This window comes from Pseudophryne corroboree, chromosome 7, assembly GCF_028390025.1.
Source record: "Pseudophryne corroboree isolate aPseCor3 chromosome 7, aPseCor3.hap2, whole genome shotgun sequence".
Classification (NCBI taxonomy): Eukaryota; Metazoa; Chordata; class Amphibia; order Anura; family Myobatrachidae; genus Pseudophryne; species Pseudophryne corroboree.
Window position 1 is genome coordinate 84,885,636 of NC_086450.1, and position 23,923 is coordinate 84,909,558.

Genomic DNA, 23,923 nt, shown 5'->3' on the forward strand with positions numbered 1-23,923 from the left:
CCTGTCTGTTTCCCTCACCCTTGTGTGTATGTCTTCCATTGTCCCACATCTTATCTGTTCCCCCCTCCTTCTTCTCCCATCTGCCCCCCCCCCCCCAAACCCACTATCCACTTGCACCACACCTTCCAGTCATATTTGTCTTGCCTGCTCTTCTGCTCAATGTGATAGACAAAACCAGAGACAATCCAAACACCACCCATAAGATTAACAAAACACATCACAAAAGTTGAACCATATGTACATCACACACCTGGGGGTAAATTTACTAAGGTGGGAGATTTTTTTTAGAACTGGTGATGTTGCCCATGGCAACCAATCAGATTCTACTTACCATTTATCTAGCTGCTTCTAGCAGATAATAGATATAATCTGATTGGTTGCTATGGGCAACATCACCAGTTCTAAAAATCTCCCACCTTAGTAAATTTACCCCCTGGATGAAAGGATGACAGATAAGCACAATTTTCTTAATTTAATGATTTTGCTGATTATCTCAAATGAAACCTTTTGGCCTAGGGCTGCCCTAAAAAAAATAGCTGTGACTCTTGGATGCTGTGATTCAAGGAATTTGGGAACCAAGGACCTAGAGGATTTAGACTTTTAATTCAAACCGCCTATATGGACCTAACATGAAACAGGCCGTCTTTACACACAATTAACAATTGACCTGTGTAATGCTACTCCCATGCAGAAAAACAGAATAATAATAATAATTATAATAATGACACAATAATGTTCAGAAACACCACATGGTATTACCCGGCATCTCTTATGGGGCCTACACACTGGGCGATGTTTCTGACCATCGATATTATTGACCAACGATATTATCGATGGCCGATTTTTACTACAGACTGGACGATATTGATGGTCAATTTGGACAATGTTAGAGTACATACATCTATATTGTCCAAATTGACTGGCATGTATCAACAATGATCGTTCAACGATGAACGATTGCGGACACGTGCATCGTTCATCGTTGATGCATCCACACTAAAAGATATGAACGATTTATCGTTCATTTGTGAACTATATCGTTTATATCTTTCAAGATATCACCCAGTGTGTAGGCCCCTTTAGACTAGGTAGAGACTGTCATAGTATTCACCTGAATAAGATGTACACCATAAAAGTAAATGTAAACATTCTAAAAATTTGACATCGTAAAAAGCTATAAAAACTCTAACTAGGGAAAACATGACTTGGCGTTCCACAGTGTGCTGTTTAATGTAACGCTAGATGAAAGTATATGGAGTTTATCATATGTAGCTTTGGAGAAACTTTGCTACTAAAAATAGTTTGAGCTTATTTTCCTAAAGACACCACATTGTACAGCGTAAGCAAAGTCAGTGTGTCCTGTGTGCTTTATTCATTATTAGCTAATCCTGTGTGCTTTATTCATGATTAGCTAAAAATAACGGGGGTGAAAGTATCTAAAAATATATAATGCTCAATGGCCACCTATGGATAGTGCAGGAATGTTACACCTCAAACAGTGCTCTGTTCTAAGCTAGACCTCCAGCCTTTTCTTTTATTTCCAAATAAATCTGGCCCCAGCACTTTTAACAGTTGTATATTCCACATGTAACGTGGATTTCTGCTTTTTTAATAGGGGGTTTCACCTTTTTTTCTATACAGTGATAAAATTGGTGTCACAGTTGAAGTAAATTATTTACATTTTAGGATATTTACAAAATACATTTAAAAAAAAAATCTTAATACTAAGACTATTGTGCAAAGAAGCACATACAGATGTGTCCTCATATATCATTGCTTAAGCGGTGCCAAACAGCCCCTCTCGGAGCGCCAGGTCCCGTGAGACACCCATAGAGTAGGAATAGAACCCGTGGCGACCGTAGGTAGCCACCGAGCCCGCAGCGTGGCGAGCGCAGCGAGGCCGCAACGGGCTCGCTGCACTCGCCACCCCCCGCCGGGATTCTGCTGCCGGGATCCCGGCGTCGGTATGCTGACCGGCGGTCTCCTGACTACCGGTCGCGCATACCACACCCGTCTGGCATGATCGCAACAATAGTGCACGCAGACACATCTGTAGAGATAAATAGATATACAAGCATACCTTACATACACACACATGTAAACACTTGGACAGACATTGGCGCTTGATTAATGAATACAAACAGAAACAAGTTGTGAGAACCTGCTGTAAAATCGGCACTTGCTGTCATTTTACGGACTCCTGAAAGAACATGGAGTGTAGTACTAGCAATATTAGGAAAGCGTTTACAGGAAAACAATTAGGTGGTGCAGTAACGTTTCTAGTTCTTTACATGCGGCCGTTGCGTGTGGCCATCCTGCGGGCGTAAAGCTTATACATGAATCCTAACAAACTGGTTTTACTGTAGAGGGACAATACAGAGATTTACATCTGCCCGTGCTGCTGGGGTAATCTAAGAGAGAGATACTTAACCAGAGTGACCATAAACATGTAATGACAAACCAGAGGATATGTTTGACATTTTTGTGCTAAAGAATTTGTTTTTGTTATGATTGCCACATGAAGATATATGCCCTGCAATTATACAGCGCGCTGAGAATAGATAATAAAGACACGTTTGCAACGCACCACCAAGAAAGTTTTAAAGGCACTTCCTCAGATGTTGAGACTTTTAAGAGATCTGTTATTCATCTTTTTACTACATGCCTCAATTATTTTCTTTAGTTCTAAATAAAATCTACAATTCTGTTTACAGCTTTGGAAGCTTTTAACAGCCAAATTGCAAACAATTTAATCTAGCTCTATCTAGTAAAAACAACATGTCACTGAGAGATAAAAATGTTACTTTGTTAGTATAAAACAAAAAAATAAAACTTTTTTTTTTTCCAAGGGAGTTCTTTCCAATTTGAAACCCATAAAGGCTTGTAGGAACTAACGACCAGGCAATAATGGTTTATTTATATTCTGTTCATCAGACGGGCTTTATTCGTTTCAAAATTACTATCATGAAACCTTAATGTGATTTCCATTCCGTTTCAATGCCAATCAATGCACTGATTTTCTAGAGGTTAAGCTCTCCCGATCAATCTGGTTATACTTGGTCGGCTGGTGACTCTCGGAGAAATAAAATGTCAGATGACTAATCAAGAAGAACTACGCTCTTTGCTGTAGTGATATCACATTATGGTGTCCACTCCTCAAAGTCAGTGGCTGCAATATGAGCTTGAATAACAAAAGCAGTAGATAGAGGGGAGCTGAGAACTCAGCAATTAGCCTGGCGAATTAAGAGGAGACGTACCTGCACGTTGAAAAGGGAGGAAACTGTACCCCTCTTTCTTTGCACTCGCGAACAATTCTCTCTTTAACGTTCCGGCACAGATCTAGAACCCTGGAGAAAAAGAACAGAGCAAGAATTAAGTTGGTTTTGGGAACCATAAAAGAAACTATGACGGATGTCATCATAAAGCAATATAAGAACCAATTGGTATTAAGCTAACCACGTTTTCTAGAAAAAAACAAAAAACAAAAAAATACTGGCATCTCATACGCCTAAGGTTACTGCATTACATTTTGGATAAGAGATACTCAACCTGTATTCACATGGAAGTCCCCTTGTACATTCGGGTGGGTATAATAATGGGTGGGTGGCCAACTACTATGAACTTGCTGAAACGACCATATGCTTAATGAATGTCTTTTTTTGATGAGAGATAAACAGACAGCGGTGTAGCACTCCTTCTAGTTATTTGGATTTGAGGATGCAAAAGGAAAATTCAAGTCCCCCGCGCAAAATATAACAAATCATGATTGGGTCTATAAGCAATAGTAACCCCCCATAATATTGTTTCATTTTCTAATGAATTATTAAATATAGCAATTATCTTTGATGTACTGCAAAGGGCCCCATACACTAGTGCGATATTGCACGTTTTTGTGCAATTGCAATGAGTTCCTGACATGGATAGCATGAAAAATGTCAAATTGCATGTAATTTTCTTGCGAGTGCGAGCTCCCGTGTGTCATCCATCGCAATTGCAGAGCACACGTGCTGCACGTGAGATTTATCTCAATTGCATGGAAATAGGTTTAATAACATTAGATTGCCTGAGATAAATCACATGTAAAAATACACTCAAGTATGAAATCGCAACTGCAGGCCTCCTGGGAAGCTCCCGGCCAGATTGCAGGAAAATTGCATGGAAGTCATTGCTGAGATACATCTCTCTAGTGTATGGGGCCCTTAAGTCCCAGAAACTTGTTTACGGGTTCCAATATATAGATAGACAGTGACTAGTTAGTCAATATATAGACATGGTCAAAAGCTCTACTGTTTATGGTCAACAGTAACAAAAGGTCGACAGGTTCAAAAGGTCGACACAGGGTTTTGGGGGAATTTTTTTCCAACTTTTGTTTCATTTACCATCCATGTGTACTATGACTGGGAACAGTAACCTGTGGTGAGCACAGCGAGCCACCTTGCCCGAAGCGCGGCAAACGGAGTGAGCACACAAAGTTCTAAGTTTGCACTAATTGTGATCACAGATTGTGAAATTTTAGCTTAACAAAAAAAACAAAAAACAAAACTCACCGACCATTTCCATGTCAACCTTTTGTACCTGTCGACTTTAGACACAGGCGACCTTTTGATCCTGTCGACCATATAGGATCGACCTATTGACTGTCTATCTAACTTGTGCAGATCTTTGTGTTCTCCCCCCCAGGATTTTCAGGTGTCAGGGCGCCAGTGCACTTCATCTCCGTCGGCTTGCGCCTGCGTAAAGGGGAGGTGGCTGGCCTGGGAGGGTGGTGCAGCCCCGCTGGCATCACTAAAGGTGGCGGGCCGGCCCCCTCGACGTCACTAGTGGGGGCGTGCCCAGCCCGTCACTCGGGGGGGCGTGCCCAGTACCTGCGGAGGTGCTGGGTTTCTCCCAAGCTCTCCCTTGAATGTGAATAGATAACATGCGTGCGTCATCTATTCACACGGTGGTACCGGGCACAGGGCAGGCTGTTTGAGCAAGACGCCGCAAAAGGGGCAGGGCGCATTCTGCCCTTTAAAAATCGGGCAGGGCGCAGGACCCTGCTAAAACAGCCTAGCGTGAACACTGGATCTATTATGCCACACCCACTTTTTACCGCGTACCAATATTAATTACTTCCTCCTGTATGGTTTAATTTAAATAATGTGTTTTTTTGGGCCTTGATTATGGAAAACTAAACTGAGCGAGACTATAAACTGTGAGTAGGTTGAGGCTGGTTTATACATGTACTTTATTTTGACAAAACCCTTCTACTTATGCCCATAGTTTACAAATCAAACAACAAAAGAATGTTTGCTTCAGAAAGAAATTTACATCTTATGGGATCACGTTTACTCTAGGTCATATAAGCGGATGTGAATTGGCCTACACCGCTAGGAAATGTAATGTGGTGATTACACTAGTGAGACATGGGAAAACGAATTTACAGGGGTTGTACGCTACCACCACAAAGCTCTACACTGCTGAACACACACAGACATAGTCTCTATCTATATATAAGTTGTCTTTCAAGCCATTCTGATCAAAATATTAAAGATTAGCTATATACCACCAATATAAAAAAAAACTGATCAATAAAAAGCTGAAACTTCCATCTAAAACTGAAGCTGAAAGTGGCCAAGACAGGAATGTTTAACCATGTAATACTCAAAAGAAAAAAAAAAGAACTACTGGACCATGGATAGCTAAAAGTTAGGATGGATTATGTGGTACATTATCTAATATTAGAAATCTCCATAAAATAACTGTATTCTATGCTGTAAGAAGTCATCGCATGGAAGTAAGGACTCTCACGATCCTCTATATGGAAAAGCACAAGTGTGTTTGGAAGCAGACATGCGGGGCAGAGAGCCCCTGTGCGGAAATAAACTGGATCCCAATCATGTTTGGGAGGTGTCATTCCTTTATTTATAATACTTCACAGTGCCCTCCCCAGCAAGAGGAAGCATTACGGAAGCCTGCAGTAGTACAGTACTGACATATGCTATACAGAATACAGATTTATTAATGTTTAGTTTCATATTATCATTGTATCCCACTCAGCTACTGCGCTTTCTATCCACTATTTTCATAAACATTTCTTATTATTACATGTAGAGTTAGAACAAAGATAAACGAAAAGGAGTAAACGGCCATAACCAGGATTACAGACCAGCCTCCCAGCATACCTTGCATGTGATGCTGCCTGTGTCTGGGGCGGGTGTGGTTCATTAGATAGACATGCATTAGGTGGACATACATTGGGTCGACCACTCAAGGTCGACATGCATTAGGTCGACACGTACAAGGTCAACATGAGTATTTTGACTGTTTTTGGTGTCGTTTTCATCGTAAAGTGACAGGGAACCCCAATTAGTGCACCGTGTCCCGTCACATGGCTCGCTTCGCTCGCCATGCTTTGGGAATTCCCAATTGTAGTCCACGTGGATCGTTAAGTATGAAAAAGGTAAAAAAATGAAAAAAATTGTGATAAACTCATGTCGAACTTTTTGCATGTCGACCTTTAGTGGTCGACCCAATGTATGTCGCCCCAATGTATGTCAACCTAACGACCGCCTCCCATCTGGGGCTTCCCCTGCCTGCTGACTAGTAGGGGAAGAAGCTGGATGCACACAGTAAGGGCCTCAGTAGGTTGTCAGTATTATAGTAACACAACTGCCGCTCGCTCATATCTCCACAAAGCGCACAGCAGAGGTGGATTTAGACCTCATGGGGCCCTAAGCAAGATGCCGATTTGGGGCCCCCTTCCTCAAACATTCCTCAGTGTGCCCCCCGTCCCCATCAATTATAGCAGATAGGTTCCCGCTCATTATGCCGCACCCGCCAGTCAGTGCATGCTCCCTATTCTGCCCCCCTACAATTATAGCATGCGGATGGTAGTTGTACTAGTGTGTTTATTATTTATTACCAGTTATTTCTATAGTGCACATATATGCCGCAGCCTCTCCCCCCCCCCCCCCCCCTTACTGATTGTAACAGCCTAGCAGGTCCCCATCCCTTATAATACCCATTACTACACCCCTCAGTCAGTGTGACTTTACTGATTATATATCAGTGCCTCACTGATTGTAACAGGCATCTCCTATACAAGGTAGTACTTAAAATAGAGTATTATAGCATATTAATATATCACAAGTCAGTGTGTGCCTCCCTCCAAGCCATGATTGTAGCAGGCGGATGTTAGACTGGGACATATACGTTTTACCGGCAGACGGTAGACTGTCGGCTGTTCGTATACCGACAGTGGCATCCCGTCTGACGGAATCCCAGCAACTGGAATTATACCTGAGTGCACTTCAGTATCAACGTTGGGCCAGTGTGTACGAGCGATATGTCTGTGAACGCAGTCGGCTAATATATCCAATGATATCTTGGTGCATCGTGCTGTGTGTATGGGTGCACCAACCGCCCGTACACTTGCTGTAGACACCGGCGGTGATTGGCGGCTCAACTAGGCAGGCGCATGTAAATGCCCGCCCAGTTCGTGACATCAGACCTGACGGATCAGGCAGTGCGAATGCTCAACACACTGCCCGGTCCGTCTGTAGACATATCTGGAGATCAACTGATCTGCAGATATATCTACCAGTGTTACAGAACTTACTGATATCCATGAGAGGAACATATTCATGCACATAGCAAACAGCCTACTACTCCAAACTATAGTTTCATTATATTAGTAGTTGCCTTTATTATTTAATGCACTGAATCTATCACTTTCCTTACCAGAATATTAAAAGCTCAATTATTGATCTACTGTAAAATAGTCCTCCCTGAGCAATAGAGCCTGGAACCGGAGGTACTAGACCAGGCCTGGCCAACCTGTGGTTCTCCAGCTGTTGTGAAACTACATATCCCAGCATGCCCTGACACAGTTTTGCTATTAGGGGATGCTAAAACTCTGTCAGGGAATGCTGGGATGTGTAGTTTCACAACAGCTGGAGAGCCACAAGTTGGCCAGGCCTGTACTAGACCATCTTATTATTTGAGATAACTGACTGTAATTACTAATTCCGTAACGGGCACCCAATAAGATTAATTGAGATACCCATACACACAATGTTCAGTACAAATTAAACGTTTTAGTGTGCTACAGTATACTAGGCAATTGTGGCTGTACGGTAAAGTGTTTAAGCAGGACAGTAACAACAAAGCGGACACTGCTTTTTAATCTTTATCACTCCTTTCATTTTCACAAACACATATTTTTATGTCTGTGTCAGTCAGATTTTAACCTCTGTTCTTCACGGTTATTCCTGACCCAACTGTGATTAAAGATCACAAGATTTTATCCAAATGAGGACATTAAAAGCTAAGTTTAAAATAATTACTCTCAATAGTGCGCCCAATATACAGTACTTTTCTTTTGTTTATTCAATTGTAGAGAGGACAGCCAAGGCCAGGTACTTGAGGGGGCGTGGCCTAATTTATGAAGGCATGGCCACGCCTCCTTACAAAAAAAAAAAAAAAAAACCTAGAGGAAAGCTTGCATATGTGGCACCAGGGGAGACTGATTGCTGCTCAGCAGCAGCAGATTCCTGCACCCACTACAGCCCAGCACACAGCAGCATGTGATGGGCTGACAGGCAGAAGCACTGCCAGGTAAAGAGGGAGGCAGGGTGAGCAGTGGATCCCCCCCTCGCCCCCCACTGGGCCCATTAGTACCCACTCCCTCTAGGTGCCACTGCTCACACACGCTCTTTCACTCTTGATGACTCCCATTCCTAGATAGGCTATATTATTAGTTTCAATCTTATACAGAATATTAAAATTACTCCCACTACTACTTCTACAATCTTACAGATGAAATTCAAGGAAATTTGATTGACAGCTCATAAAAAGATCTTAAAAGATTTGATTCTCAATAGATGACCTCACATTAAAATGTCATCCCATTCCTTCTAAGAATATAGGTTGCAAATGTGAAATTGGGTATGCCTTCATATTATAAGATTTCAAATAAGAATTCCTATCCATTTATTTCACTGATGCTTTTATGTAATATTACAGTTTTTACTGTTAAATTTTATGAATAAATATTTTTATTTGTGATAATTGCGGTGGTTTAGCTCCCATGAGAAATCTTTGTTTCTTTTCTATCCTTATTTCTGTACCTCTTCTGACAGGAGGTATTTCTTAGTGGTGCGAGCTTTATTGATCATTAGCGCAAAAAAGGGTCTTATTTTGCTTTTGTTTATACCTTCATATTAGCCTACTTTCTAAATGTCCCCTCCAGAAGATCCTTAAGAGGCAGCGCTGGATTAAGGGCAGGCTGAGTAGGCTGCAACCTAGGGACCCCCACCACTTTGATGGCCCCCACACCACTAGCTTATTCAGTGGGAACCCTAATGCCTATGTCCGACGCTTTGGCACCTGCCACCGAGCCGCCTGTTGCTGCATTTCAACTTTTCAGGCAGCAAACATGCAGAAGCAGAGTGGACGTTTGACATGTGCAGAGAGCTCTGATGCATGGACTACATTTCCCAGCAGCCTCAGAGGTCGGTCCATATCCGCTGTGCTGCTACAGTCAATATGGGAATTTATAAGCTGCGAAATAATGCAACAGTAAGAAGAAACAGACTAGTAAGAGTGAGCGATATAAAGAAAGAAACAAAAGTTATTAACATTTGGTGTAACCACAGCAATGGAGGGATTACATGATCTCTGTATAGACACATTATGTTTATGGACTTGATTCTCCATTCTAATTATTAAAGCAGGAGTATTATGGTCTGACTAGAGGGCAAAAATAACTTCAGCCAAAGAAGCTCTTACACTAGTGTAGGTTTTCTTCTTCATTGTATTCAGCAGAACGTACTCTTTGTGAGCACCACCACATAAGCTCATTGTGAATTTTGTTGCTTATATAATCTATGTGGTACTAATTCGAATATAAATTGTACTTGGTTGGAACCTGAGCAATCATAATACCTGTGCGGCAAACAATTCCTTTTTTTCTGCACCAATAATAAACTGAGTGGGATTGTATCTGCACACACACAATTTTATTATACCAAATTAGGAACTATATACAGCTCCAAAAAATGACCCCTATTGCATTTAGGTATTCACCATTATTTGTGGGGGTGCTTTCGACTACAGCTAAGATTAATCAACAGGAGAAAAAGAAAAAAGGACTGTATTGTCGATGCACAAAAAGAAGGGTGACCTAATTATCACAACCTTCTGAGAAAATTCCTAAAATGTAACTTTTATTGGTGTCGAATTAAAATAGTGTGACGATAACTAACACACAAACTACGAGTATAGACGAAACATAGAGGTTAAAATCAAGACATATACAACATATACCACAGGTGCAATGAAATAATAAATGTGATTAAAGATTAAAATATGTGTCCGCGTGTCTGTTCTTATGTCCAATTATGTAGTATTGCTCACAATCTTCACTCAGTCTGATAATCTTTGTCAGCAGTTGGTCTCCATATATTCACATGATCATTTGTCAGTATCTATAATGTCCGGAATATCCCACTCCTATGTTTATAATTATGGCTGACAATATAATTCCAATAGTATCTGTAATGTCCACACTGTATATCTTATATTATAGGCATAAAGATCTGTCTTGTTCCCCACTTCCAATGAAGTACTTTAATCACACTTGAATGGGTCCCACTCAGTCTAGACTATTCATGTCCAAATATGCAACCTTGTTAGGGTGGAATATCATTTACTGTATATATATATATATATATATATATATATATATATATATATATATATATATATAATTTATTCAGCACTAGATACATCTTTCCTGAGCCTTATAAGGAGCATTCATTGAAACTGCAGGTTGGATTCTTCTGCCTGAGAAATGGCACATTCAATATATTGATTGGTGCTTGTGTGTGGATTATTGTTATGGACAGTGCTAGTAGGCTACAGTATACCAGTATTTCTATGTAATTATATTTAATGTGCTCTTGATTTTAATGAGACTCTCTGTAATCATGTAGGGCAATTATATCAGAAATCATGCCATTTCCTATAGTGAGAGTGAATACTTTCCTCACACTTCAATGTAAATGTTATAGATGTACAGCAGTATACTATATTATAGTGCCCCTCTTAAAGATGGCACCTCCTATATTACCAGACTCAATATATCTGGATTAGATAGTAATAATTATGTCCCTTGTCAATTATAGGTAACCAGCTAGTTATTAATAGTAAATTATACAGTGATGGCTTATATTACTACCTCTAAAGATGTATACATACTAAATTAGCTGTGCTAATTATTTCTCAAAAAGTACAGGTTCTGAGGTATTCCTTATAATATCAATATACCTGCAGCATGAGTTAATATTGCAACACTTGATCTATTGGCATTTATTAAATTATATCATAAGTGTTTCCACATGCCTTTTGAATTATAGGTAACCAAACAATTGTAACTTATGAATAGAACATTGCTGGCTTGATTGCTGCCTCTAGAAACATAGATGTGCTAAATTGTCTGTGCTGATAATTCTCAAACAGCCCAGATTCAGAGGTATTTCTTATGATGTTCATGTATCTGCTGCACAGATTGATACTGTAACGTTTAATCTATTGGCATTGGTTAGATAGTATCATACATGTCTCCTCATGACTAGCAGGTGGCCTAAAGAATTAGCTATGAACCATTGTTGCATTTCTGTCTGCGTAAACCACAGCACTATCAATTACTGCTTTCTCACTGACATAGATAGACTGACTGTGTCTACTAAATTAACACACTATCACTTCATGGAAATACAGATCTCTATCATTAATTAATCCGTCTGCCTACTATTCAGTGCTGTAGATGCTATTGGAATCTAACTAATCACATAATCAGAACTAGTTATACATTGAATTCATATATGAGCAAGGACATAGACTGACACGCGGACACACGCGTGTTCCGCCGTTACTCTGGCAGCTTCGTCAGGGCTGAACCAGAGTGCCTCTCCTGGCATGATATTTGAGCTCTTGCCGTTGGCCAATCAGTGTGATCTAACTGATCACGTGTGATTACTAGCCAATCGCTGTGCCCCATTTGCGGTCACATGCTCCATACAGCCAATCACAGGATACTTTGGTCTCCGTGGTAACGGCTGGTAGCCGCGTCGCGTTCCCGGACACCACTAATTGTCCGTGCCCCTTCCTCTGTATAGTAGTAATTTTGTTAAAGTATTCATATACTGTGTTTTGATAGAACAATCCGTCCTTTGATGTCCCTAATTCTGCTTGTTCAATCTAGTTTGAAACATTAGGTGTTGTTCGTCTCACATGATATATGTATGCTCCTGCTTAAGGTACTGTTACTGGTATACATGTCCAGCGTCAGTGTTACCCTGTACTCTGTATAATATATACATTCTCTGAGTTCTTACTACATATATACATAGATATAGATCGCAGGTTCCTGGTCCTTCCAAAAGTATAATCATTACCTCATAGAGATAGGAAAGATGCTAAATGATTATCTGTAACAAGTAAGTATATACGAAAAGAGTTGAAAATGATCACAGAGTTTCATCCATTATATGGTATTGGTCATTTGCTGAATGCAATATGACAGATAAATATATCAAATAAAGAGTCATCAAATGAATTGTGAATCACCCATATATGGGTATCCTATCATACATATTCATCACGTATGTCCCATTGATTTTAAGGAGTAGAGACTATTACCTCCTACTTTATACTGTTAATTATGTACATGGGGGCCATGATGATATTATTTATATTATATAGATATATAATTTGAGGTACTCTATTAGTAATACTAGGTGATAATGAAAAGTGTGGTCCTTATTACACACGGAAAAAATATTATTGGTTATGAATATTCAGTCCAAGGAGACCAGATCAATGTCTCGATTGTGATGGAGTGCAGTCACATGTAAATCCGAAATAGAATGAAAGAAAAAGGGGGGGTTTTGTATTATGATTGAATTATACAAGCCTCATAAGTGAAAGTGAAGATATTGTGATAATAAGAATTTACTTACCGATAATTCTATTTCTCATAGTCCGTAGTGGATGCTGGGAACTCCGTAAGGACCATGGGGAATAGCGGCTCCGCAGGAGACTGGGCACAAAAGTAAAAGCTTTATGACTAGCTGGTGTGTACTGGCTCCTCCCCCTATAACCCTCCTCCAAGCCTCAGTTAGGATACTGTGCCCGGACGAGCGTACATAATAAGGAAGGATCTTGAATCCCGGGTAAGACTCATACCAGCCACACCAATCACACCGTACAACTTGTGATCTGAACCCAGTTAACAGTATGATAAACGTAGGAGCCTCTGAAAAGATGGCTCACAACAATAAACAACCCGATTTTTGTAACAATAACTATATACAAGTATTGCAGACAATCCGCACTTGGGATGGGCGCCCAGCATCCACTACGGACTATGAGAAATAGAATTATCGGTAAGTAAATTCTTATTTTCTCTGACGTCCTAGTGGATGCTGGGAACTCCGTAAGGACCATGGGGATTATACCAAAGCTCCCAAACGGGCGGGAGAGTGCAGATGACTCTGCAGCACCGAATGAGAGAACTCCAGGTCCTCCTCAGCCAGGGTATCGAATTTGTAAAATTTAGCAAACGTGTTTGCCCCTGACCAAGTAGCTGCTCGGCAAAGTTGTAAAGCCGAGACCCCTCGGGCAGCCGCCCAAGATGAGCCCACCTTCCTTGTGGAATGGGCTTTTACAGATTTTGGCTGTGGCAGGCCTGCCACAGAATGTGCAAGCTGAATCGTACTACAAATCCAACGAGCAATCGTCTGCTTAGAAGCAGGAGCACCCAGCTTGTTGGGTGCATACAGGATAAACAGCGAGTCAGATTTTCTGACTCCAGCCGTCCTGGAAACATATATTTTCAGGGCCCTGACTACGTCCAGCAACTTGGAGTCCTCCAAGTCCCTAGTAGCCGCAGGCACCACAATAGGCTGGTTCATGTGAAACGCTGAAACCACCTTAGGGAGAAATTGAGGGCGAGTCCTCAGTTCTGCCCTGTCTGAATGAAAAATTAGGTAAGGGCTTTTATATGATAAAGCCGCCAATTCTGAGACACGCCTGGCTGAAGCCAGGGCTAACAGCATGACCACTTTCCATGTGAGATATTTTAATTCCACAGTGGTGAGTGGTTCAAACCAATGTGACTTTAGGAGACTCAACACTACATTGAGATCCCAAGGTGCCACTGGAGGCACAAAAGGAGGCTGTATATGCAGTACCCCTTTGACAAACGTCTGAACTTCAGGCACTGAAGCCAGTTCTTTTTGGAAGAATATTGACAGGGCCGAAATTTGAACCTTAATGGACCCTAATTTTAGGCCCATAGATAGTCCTGTTTGCAGGAAATGCAGGAAACGACCCAGTTGAAATTCCTCTGTAGGGGCCTTCTTGGCCTCACACCACGCAACATATTTTCGCCAAATGCGGTGATAATGTTTCGCGGTTACATCCTTCCTGGCCTTGATCAGGGTAGGGATGACTTCATCTGGAATGCCTTTTTCCTTCAGGATCCGGCGTTCAACCTCCATGCCGTCAAACGCAGCCGCGGTAAGTCTTGGAACAGACAAGGTCCCTGCTGGAGCAGGTCCTTTCTTAGAGGTAGAGGCCACGGGTCCTCCGTGAGCATCTCTTGAAGTTCCGGGTACCAAGTCCTCCTTGGCCAATCCGGAGCCACGAGTATAGTTCTTACTCCTCTCCTTCTTATGATTCTCAATACTTTGGGTATGAGAGGCAGAGGAGGGAACACATACACTGACTGGTACACCCACGGTGTTACCAGAGCGTCCACCGCTATCGCCTGAGGGTCCCTTGACCTGGCGCAATATCTGTCTAGTTTCTTGTTGAGACGAGACGCCATCATGTCCACCTTTGGTTTTTCCCAACGGTTTACAATCACGTGGAAGACTTCTGGGTGAAGTCCCCACTCCCCCGGGTGGAGGTCGTGTCTGCTGAGGAAGTCTGCTTCCCAGTTGTCCACTCCCGGAATGAACACCGCTGACAGTGCTGTCACATAATTTTCTGCCCAGCGAAGAATTCTTGCAGCTTCTGCCATTGCCCTCCTGCTTCTTGTGCCGCCCTGTCTGTTTACGTGGGCGACTGCCGTGATGTTGTCCGATTGGATCAATACCGACTGACCCTGAAGCAGAGGCCTTGCTTGACTTAGGGCATTGTAAATTGCCCTTAGTTCCAGGATATTTATGTGAAGAGACGTTTCCATGCTTGACCACAAGCCCTGGAAATTTCTTCCCTGTGTGACTGCTCCCCAGCCTCTCAGGCTGGCATCCGTGGTCACCAGAATCCAGTCCTGAATGCCGAATCTGCGGCCCTCTAGAAGATGAGCACTCTGCAACCACCACAGGAGAGACACCCTTGTCCTTGGAGATAGGGTTATCCGCTGATGCATCTGAAGATGCGATCCGGACCATTTGTCCAGCAGATCCCACTGAAAAGTTCTTGCATGGAATCTTCCGAATGGAATCGCTTCGTAAGAAGCCACCATCTTTCCCAGGACCCTTGTGCATTGATGCACTGACACTTGTCCTGGTTTCAGGAGGTTTCTGACTAGCTCGGATAACTCCCTGGCCTTCTCCTCCGGGAGAAACACCTTTTTCTGGACTGTGTCCAGAATCATCCCTAGGAACAGTAGACGTGTTGTTGGAATCAGCTGCGATTTTGGAATATTTAGAATCCACCCGTGCTGACGTAGCACTACCTGAGATAGTGCTACTCCGACCTCTAACTGTTCCCTGGACCTTGCCCTTATCAGGAGATCGTCCAAGTAAGGGATAATTAAGACGCCTTTTCTTCGAAGAAGAATCATCATTTCGGCCATTACCTTGGTAAAGACCCGTGGTGCCGTGGACAATCCAAACGGCAGCGTCTGAAACTGATAATGACAGTTTTGTACCACAAACCTGAGGTACCCTTGGTGAGAAGGGTAGATTGGGACATGGAGATAAGCATCTTTGATGTCCAGAGACACCATATAGTCCCCTTCTTCCAGGTTCGCTATCACTGCTCTGAGTGACTCCATCTTGAATTTGAACCTTTTTATGTAAGTGTTCAATGATTTCAGATTTAAAATCGGTCTCACCGAGCCGTCCGGCTTCGGTACCACAAACAGCGTGGAGTAATACCCCTTTCCCTGTTGTAGGAGGGGTACCTTGATTATCACCTGCTGGGAATACAGCTTGTGAATAGCTTCCAATACTGCCTCCCTGTCGGAGGGAGACGTTGGTAGAGCAGACTTCAGGAACCGGCGAGGGGGAGACGTCTCGAATTCCAATTTGTACCCCTGAGATACTACCTGCAGGATCCAGGGGTCCACTTGCGAGTGAGCCCACTGCGCGTTGAAATTTTTGAGACGGGCCCCCACCGTGCCTGAGTCCGCTTGTAAAGTTCCAGCGTCATGCTGAAGACTTGGCAGAAGCGGGGGAGGGCTTCTGATCCTGGGAAGAGGCTGCCTGCTGCAGTCTTTTTCCCCTTCCTCTGCCCCGGGGCAGAAATGAGTGGCCTTTTGCCCGCTTGCCCTTATGGGGACGAAAGGACTGAGTTTGAAAAGACGGTGTCTTTTTCTGCTGAGAGGTGACCTGGGGTAAAAAGGTGGATTTCCCAGCCGTCGCCGTGGCCACCAGGTCCGATAGACCGACCCCAAATAACTCCTCCCCTTTATACGGCAAAACTTCCATATGCCGTTTGGAACCCGCATCACCTGACCACTGTCGTGTCCATAAACTTCTTCTGGCAGAAATGGACAGCGCACTTACTCTTGATGCCAGGGTGCAAATATCCCTCTGTGCATCTCGCATATATAGTAATGCATCCTTTAAATGCTCTATAGTCAATAATATACTGTCCCTATCCAGGGTATCAATATTTTCAGTCAGGGAATCCGACCAAGCCACTCCAGCGCTGCACATCCAGGCTGAGGCGATTGCTGGTCGTAGTATAACACCAGTATGTGTGTATATACCCTTTAGGATATTTTCCAGCTTTCTATCAGCTGGTTCCTTGAGGGCGGCCGTATCTTGTTTTGATAAGCGTGTGAGCGCCTTATCTACCCTAGGGGGTGTTTCCCAACGCGCCCTAACCTCTGGCGGGAAAGGGTATAATGCCAATAATTTATTAGAAATCAGCAGTTTTTTATCGGGGGAAACCCACGCTTTGTCACACACCTCATTTAATTCATCTGATTCAGGAAAAACTATGGGTAGTTTTTTCACACCCCACATAATACCCCTTTTTGTGGTACTTGTAGTATCAGAAATGTTCAAAGCCTCCTTCATTGCCGTGATCATGTAACGTGTGGCCCTACTGGACATTACGTTTGTCTCGTCACCGTCGACGCTGGAGTCAGTATCCGTGTCTGGGTCTGTGTCGACCATCTGAGGTAACGGGCGCTTTAGAGCCCCTGACGGTGTTTGAGACGCCTGGACAGGCACTAACTGATTTGCCGGCTGTCTCATGTCGTCAACAGTTTTTTGCAAAGTGCTGACACTGTCACGTAATTCCTTCCATACGACCATCCAGTCAGGTGTCGACTCCCTAGGGGGTGACATCACTATTACAGGCAATTGCTCCGCCTCCACATCATTTTCCTCCTCATACATGTCGACACAATCGTACCGACACACAGCACACACACAGGGAATGCTCTGATAGAGGACAGGACCCCACGAGACCTTTGGGGAGACAGAGGGAGAGTTTGCCAGCACACACCAGAGCGCTATATATATACAGGGATAACCTTATATAAGTGTTTCTCCCTTCTATAGCTGCTGTATTTGTATTATCTGCCAATTAGTGCCCCCCCTCTCTTGTTTTACCCTGATTCTGTAGCAGGACTGCAGGGGAGAGTCAGGGAGCCGTCCTTCCAGCGGAGCTGTGAGGGAAAATGGCGCTTGTGTGCTGAGGAGATAGGCTCCGCCCCCTTTTCGGCGGCCTTTTCTCCCGCTTTTTTTAGGAAAACTGGCAGGGGTTAAATGCATCCATATAGCCCAGGAGCTATATGTGATGCATTTCTTTAGCCATATAAGGTTTAAAACGTGTTTTATTGCGTCTCAGGGCGCTCCCCCCCAGCGCCCTGCACCCTCAGTGACCGGAGTGTGAAGTGTGCTGAGAGCAATGGCGCACAGCTGCAGTGCTGTGCGCTACCTTATTGAAGACAGGAACGTCTTCTGCCGCCGATTTTTCCGGACCTCTTCGCTCTTCTGGCTCTGTAAGGGGGCCGGCGGCGCGGCTCCGGGACCCATCCAAGCTGAGCCTGCGATCGTCCCTCTGGAGCTAATGTCCAGTAGCCAAGAAGCCCAATCCACTCTGCATGCAGGTGAGTTCGCTTCTTCTCCCCTTAGTCCCACGATGCAGTGAGCCTGGTGCCAGCAGGTCTCACTGAAAATAAAAAAACTATTTTAAACTTTTACTCTAAGCAGCTCAGGAGAGCTACCTAGCATGCACCCTTCTCGGCCGGGCACAAAAATCTAACTGAGGCTTGGAGGAGGGTCATAGGGGGAGGAGCCAGTGCACACCAGCTAGTCATAAAGCTTTTACTTTTGTGCCCAGTCTCCTGCGGAGCCGCTATTCCCCATGGTCCTTACGGAGTTCCCAGCATCCACTAGGACGTCAGAGAAATAGGATATATCCTAAGGTGAAAGGAATAGGAGTGATGGAGATGCAGGAGGATGTGGTGTGAATTAGGACCCCCTATTAGTAAATTATAAAAGAAAAGAGGAGGGGGAAGAGGACAAACAGCAAATAGTGTGACTGTGACTAAATGTAATTGTGACCAAAATGTGAGTACATAAACATTGGGGACTGATAAGGAGGGGAGGTGACGGGAGAAATATTGTGATAACGCAGTCTACAATTTAGATGTCCACTGGAAGTGAGTTCTAAAAGTGGGGCCGTAATTATTGTTTATTATGTTTCAATAGATACTTCCCTGCCCGACCTTGGACCATCTGAAGATAAAAATAAAAATAATAATAATAAAGTGAATCAAAGTAGAATAACCTCAATATTTGATACATTGTGTACCGAAAATGTGGAGATCACATTGTTATTCCACAATTTCAGGTGATCATAATATCTCATTTGATCTTATCAAGATGACCTAGATTACTGAAACCCAATATTCAAGTGATTATAAAAAGGTAAAAACGTACTGGCTCACAAGTACCTCTATCACTGGTATAGTATGTACCAAGAATTGGGGATCATATGTAATGAATATTTCAAAAGGCAAAGGATGATGATAGTAGCAGGGAATAGATCAGCTTGGAAACAATACACATGAATAGTAGTTTTGCCTGGTTGGATGATCTAAAACCATCACAGAAATAGGTAAACTCTCAGGTATGATGACTACTGTCGGAGGAGTTTTTTAAGCTAAAAAGGGTATATAGCTGTTGGACTCATTAAGTCCATTGGGATATAGACTATCCAACGGAAAAATCATTTTGGTCTCAAAACGGAGTAATTCTTGATCCAAGTCTCCACCGCGTATCCCCAACTCTCATGAGGAGACATGTATGATACAATCTAACCAATGCCAATAGATTAAACGTTACAGTATCAATCTGTGCAGCAGATACATGAACATCATAAGAAATACCTCTGAATCTGGGCTGTTTGAGAATTATCAGCACAGACAATTTAGCACATCTATGTTTCTAGAGGCAGCAATCAAGCCAGCAATGTTCTATTCATAAGTTACAATTGTTTGGTTACCTATAATTCAAAAGGCATGTGGAAACACTTATGATATAATTTAATAAATGCCAATAGATCAAGTGTTGCAGTATTAACTCATGCAGCAGGTATATTGATATTATAAGGAATACCTCAGAACCTGTACTTTTTGAGAAATAATTAGCACAGCTAATTTAGTATGTATACATCTCTAGAGGTAGTAATATAAGCCATCACTGTATAATTTACTATTAATAACTAGCTGGTTACCTATAATTGACAAGGGACATAATTATCCCTATCTAATCCAGATATATTGAGTCTGGTAATATAGGAGGTGCCATCTTTAAGAGGGGCACTATAATATAGTATACTGCTGTACATCTATAACATTTACATTGAAGTGTGAGGAAAGTATTCACTCTCACTATAGGAAATGGCATGATTTCTGATATAATTGCCCTACATGATTACAGAGTCTCATTAAAATCAGGAGCACATTAAATATAATTACATAGAAATACTGGTATACTGTAGCCTACTAGCACTGTCCATAACAATAATCCACACACAAGCACCAATCAATATATTGAATGTGCCATTTCTCAGGCAGAAGAATCCAACCTGCAGTTTCAATGAATGCTCCTTAGAAGGCTCAGGAAAGATGTATCTAGTGCTGAATAAATGATATATATACAGTAAATTATATTCCACCCTAACAAGGTTGCATATTTGGACATGAATAGTCTAGACTGAGTGGGACCCATTCAAGTGTGATTAAAGTACTTCATTGGAAGTGGGGTACAAGACAGATCTTTATGCCTATAAGATATACACAGTGTGGACATTACAGATACTATTGGAATTATATTGTCAGCCATAATTATAAACATAGGAGTGGGATATTCCGGACATTATAGATACTGACAAATGATCATGTGAATATATGGAGACCAACTGCTGACAAAGATTATCAGACTGAGTGAAGATTGTGAGCAATACTACATAATTGGACATAAGAACAGACACGCGGACACATATTTTAATCTTTAATCACATTTATTATTTCATTGCACCTGTGGTATATGTTGTATATGTCTTGATTTTAACCTCTATGTTTCGTCTATACTCGTAGTTTGTGTGTTAGTTATCGTCACACTATTTTAATTCGACACCAATAAAAGTTACATTTTAGGAATTTTCTCAGAAGGTTGTGATAATTAGGTCACCCTTCTTTTTGTGCATCGACAATACAGTCCTTTTTTCTTTTTCTCCTGTCCAATAATAAACTGCCCTGAAACCAAAATATATTTAGACATACAGGGGTGTATTCAATAACTGTCGGAAGCTGCCGTCTGCTCGGAAAGACGGCAGCTTCCGACTGAAATAGGTTGGAAGGGGTTCCGACCTATTCAATAGGGGCCGATTTTTTTCCTACAAGTCGGGAATTCCTGACTTGTCGGAAAACACGTGGATCGGCGGAATAGCCACGATCCACGTGCTTCTGTCGGAAATGGGGCCAAATCCAACAGGTTTTGGCCCCTTTTCCGACAAACTCAATCCGAATGGAAACAAGTTGGATTGAGAAGACAAGCGGTGCTACGGGCGGCTGGGGGAGCTGGCTGCGGGGGGACATGTCTGCGGTGGCAGGGGGAGGCGCTGCAGGGAAAGGGACCTCTCTCCCTGCAGAGCCTCCCCCCGCCGCTGCAGGCATGTTCCCTCACAGCCAGCTCCTCCCGCCGATCTGTGCTCTCCCCACCGCCCGCAGGTACATCTCTCCCTGCAGCCAGCTCGTTCTGCCGCCGCCGATCTCTGCTCCCCCCCCGCCGCCCAGCTTACCCCCACCTCCGCCCCGCTCTCGCCCGCCGCCATCTGTGCACCTGGCCGCTGCTGTCAGCGCATCTGTCAGCGGCAGGACGGGTCCCTGTGCACGGCCAAATCAGACAGTCGGATTTGGCCGACCATTGAATAGGGGTTGTCGGATGGATCCAACTCTTATTGAATATACCCCACAGTAGAGCTTTCTAATAATAATAATAATAATAATAATAATAATAATAATATTATTATTATTATTATATAGAAATAAAGAGTTCACAACACCAGTAGCATATGTGCTAGGTTCACGTCAGGGGTACTTACACCCAACAAAGGGCCTAATTCACTAAAGCTGTTTGCAGATGTTTCCACTCACCGTTTTCACAAACGCTGACCGCCCCGCCCCTCCACGCAAACACATTCGCATTCCTGCGCTGAGATCACAGGACCCATTCTGCACATTCACAGAACAAGTCCTGACCATCGGGGTAAATGCAGTAAGGATCGCATAAGAGATTCTTACTGAATTACCCCCAAAATACACTTACACCCAACAAGGTCATAAGCACAGGAGAAGCTTTTAACACTTTTTTGATAAGGAAAAGGACATTTGCGATTAGATGTAATTTAAACAAAAAAGAAAAGCAACCTATAATACAGAAGGTATAATCGTCTTTCTCATGTATGGGTAAAAGTAGCATAAAGCTCATTCTACACCCATAAATCGTATAATATCGGTGTGATCAGAGATGAAAGCACAATCAACTTTAGAGGCTATTCTGCAATCAGCCAATCAGAAGCAGCTAGTTAGTGCTGAGAACATATCCTCATCCTCGGAGTGTCTATGCCCCAGCCATTATCTCTCGGTGATGACATCATGATTATAATGGGAATATAATGCTACTAAGGGTATTGTCTCCTGGTCACGCAGAGTGCTGATACCTAACTTGCCACTGAACATAGAACAACAGCTACTCAGACTCTGTTCTCACAGATTGCTTATCATGCATCTTCTTTGTCCCCAGGTCAAGACTCAGCTTTCCTCTATACGGATATTCAGTATGCTGCTTCTCCAGCTGCCAGCTCTCCTCTTTATTGACCTCTGCCGATACAAACGAGTCATCGTGTTTCAGGGCCTGTGCCAAGTCATCGTCTACGGCCTACTGTGCTTTGCATCCAGCTTCCAGGCCATGGAGTGTCTTCAGGTCATCTCAGCCATGGTCACTACATGCCACATTGCCATCTATTCATATGTATGCCATGTGGTGACTGCTGATCAATATGACAAGGCCTTTATCTGCTGCAGATGGTTTAACTTGCTGGGATACACCATTGGAGCTCTGGGTGGTCAGCTCATGGTGTCATATGGCCACTTCTACTATTATCTGAACATTATTTCTCTGGGAAGTGCATCAGTGGCTTTTATCATCTCCAGTTTCTTGCCCATGCTCAGCACGGACGATCCATGTTCGGAATGTTTAAATGACCAGATCCTGCACAGAGACAGGAACATCATGCACTGCTGCTGTAAAGTGGTGGTCAAGTTCATCAAGCAGCAGTGGTTAGATATCTGTGAGTGCTATTCTTCCAGCACCAAGATCTGGTCTTTATTATGGTTACTTGTGAAAGCTGGATGCCACCAAGTGACCAACTCTTCCGAAACGCTCGGGGATAAGCTGCTGGAACACTCCAACAGCGTCTAGCTGTTTAATGGAGGTGTGGAAGCTGTAGCAGCTGTACTAGGTAAGAATAGATTACGACTTGTGGGTAACGTGTTCCCAGCAGGCTAATCTCTAACCCCGCACACTGACTAAGGAGGGCAAGGGCTTAGGCAAATATCCCTTTCTCATTATGGGGTAGATTTATCAGATCTTGCAGAGAGATAAAGTGGAGAGATATGAAGTACCAACCAATCAGCTTCTGTCATTTACCTAGCACAGCCTTTACCATGAGTAAGAAGCTAACTGGTTTGTAGTTTATCTCTCTCAAAGATTTAGGCTTTGCAAATGAATCGACCATTGGCCAGACAATATGGGAGTGAGAGCATTCAAAGCCATAGAAACCCCTTAGATGTCCTCACAGTGATATATTATTGCTTTATAAGTCGCATTCCTCAATCTCATGTCATAAGCCTTATGGGTAAAAGCTCTCTGGAAGCTGAAGCAGCTGAGTGTATTCCATTCCCTGTGTCGCTTCTTGGCCATAGAGCTCTCAGCTAAATATATACAGTAATATATCCTGTATATCTCTATTAATGACTCATCTGTATTAGGCGGAGTTACAACATAACTCATTAGACCGGCTATGGCATATATATGTTATAAATTTTTTAGATCCTCTAAATTGTTTAAAACTCAATTATTTTACGGCCAACGTAATTTAAATAAAAAAATAATTAAAA

The 23,923-nt window shown here is 42.8% G+C and overlaps 1 protein-coding gene across 1 annotated transcript in view; it reads right to left on the bottom strand.

Annotated features, from left to right (window-relative positions):
• AGPS (alkylglycerone phosphate synthase) overlaps positions 1-23,923 on the bottom strand; it is a 398,584-nt gene that overhangs the window by 55,329 nt on the left and 319,332 nt on the right. Inside the window, exon 17 of the mRNA XM_063933392.1 lies at positions 3,258-3,347. Coding sequence (XP_063789462.1) covers positions 3,258-3,347 — 90 coding nt within the window. The remainder of the gene's footprint in view (positions 1-3,257; positions 3,348-23,923) is intronic.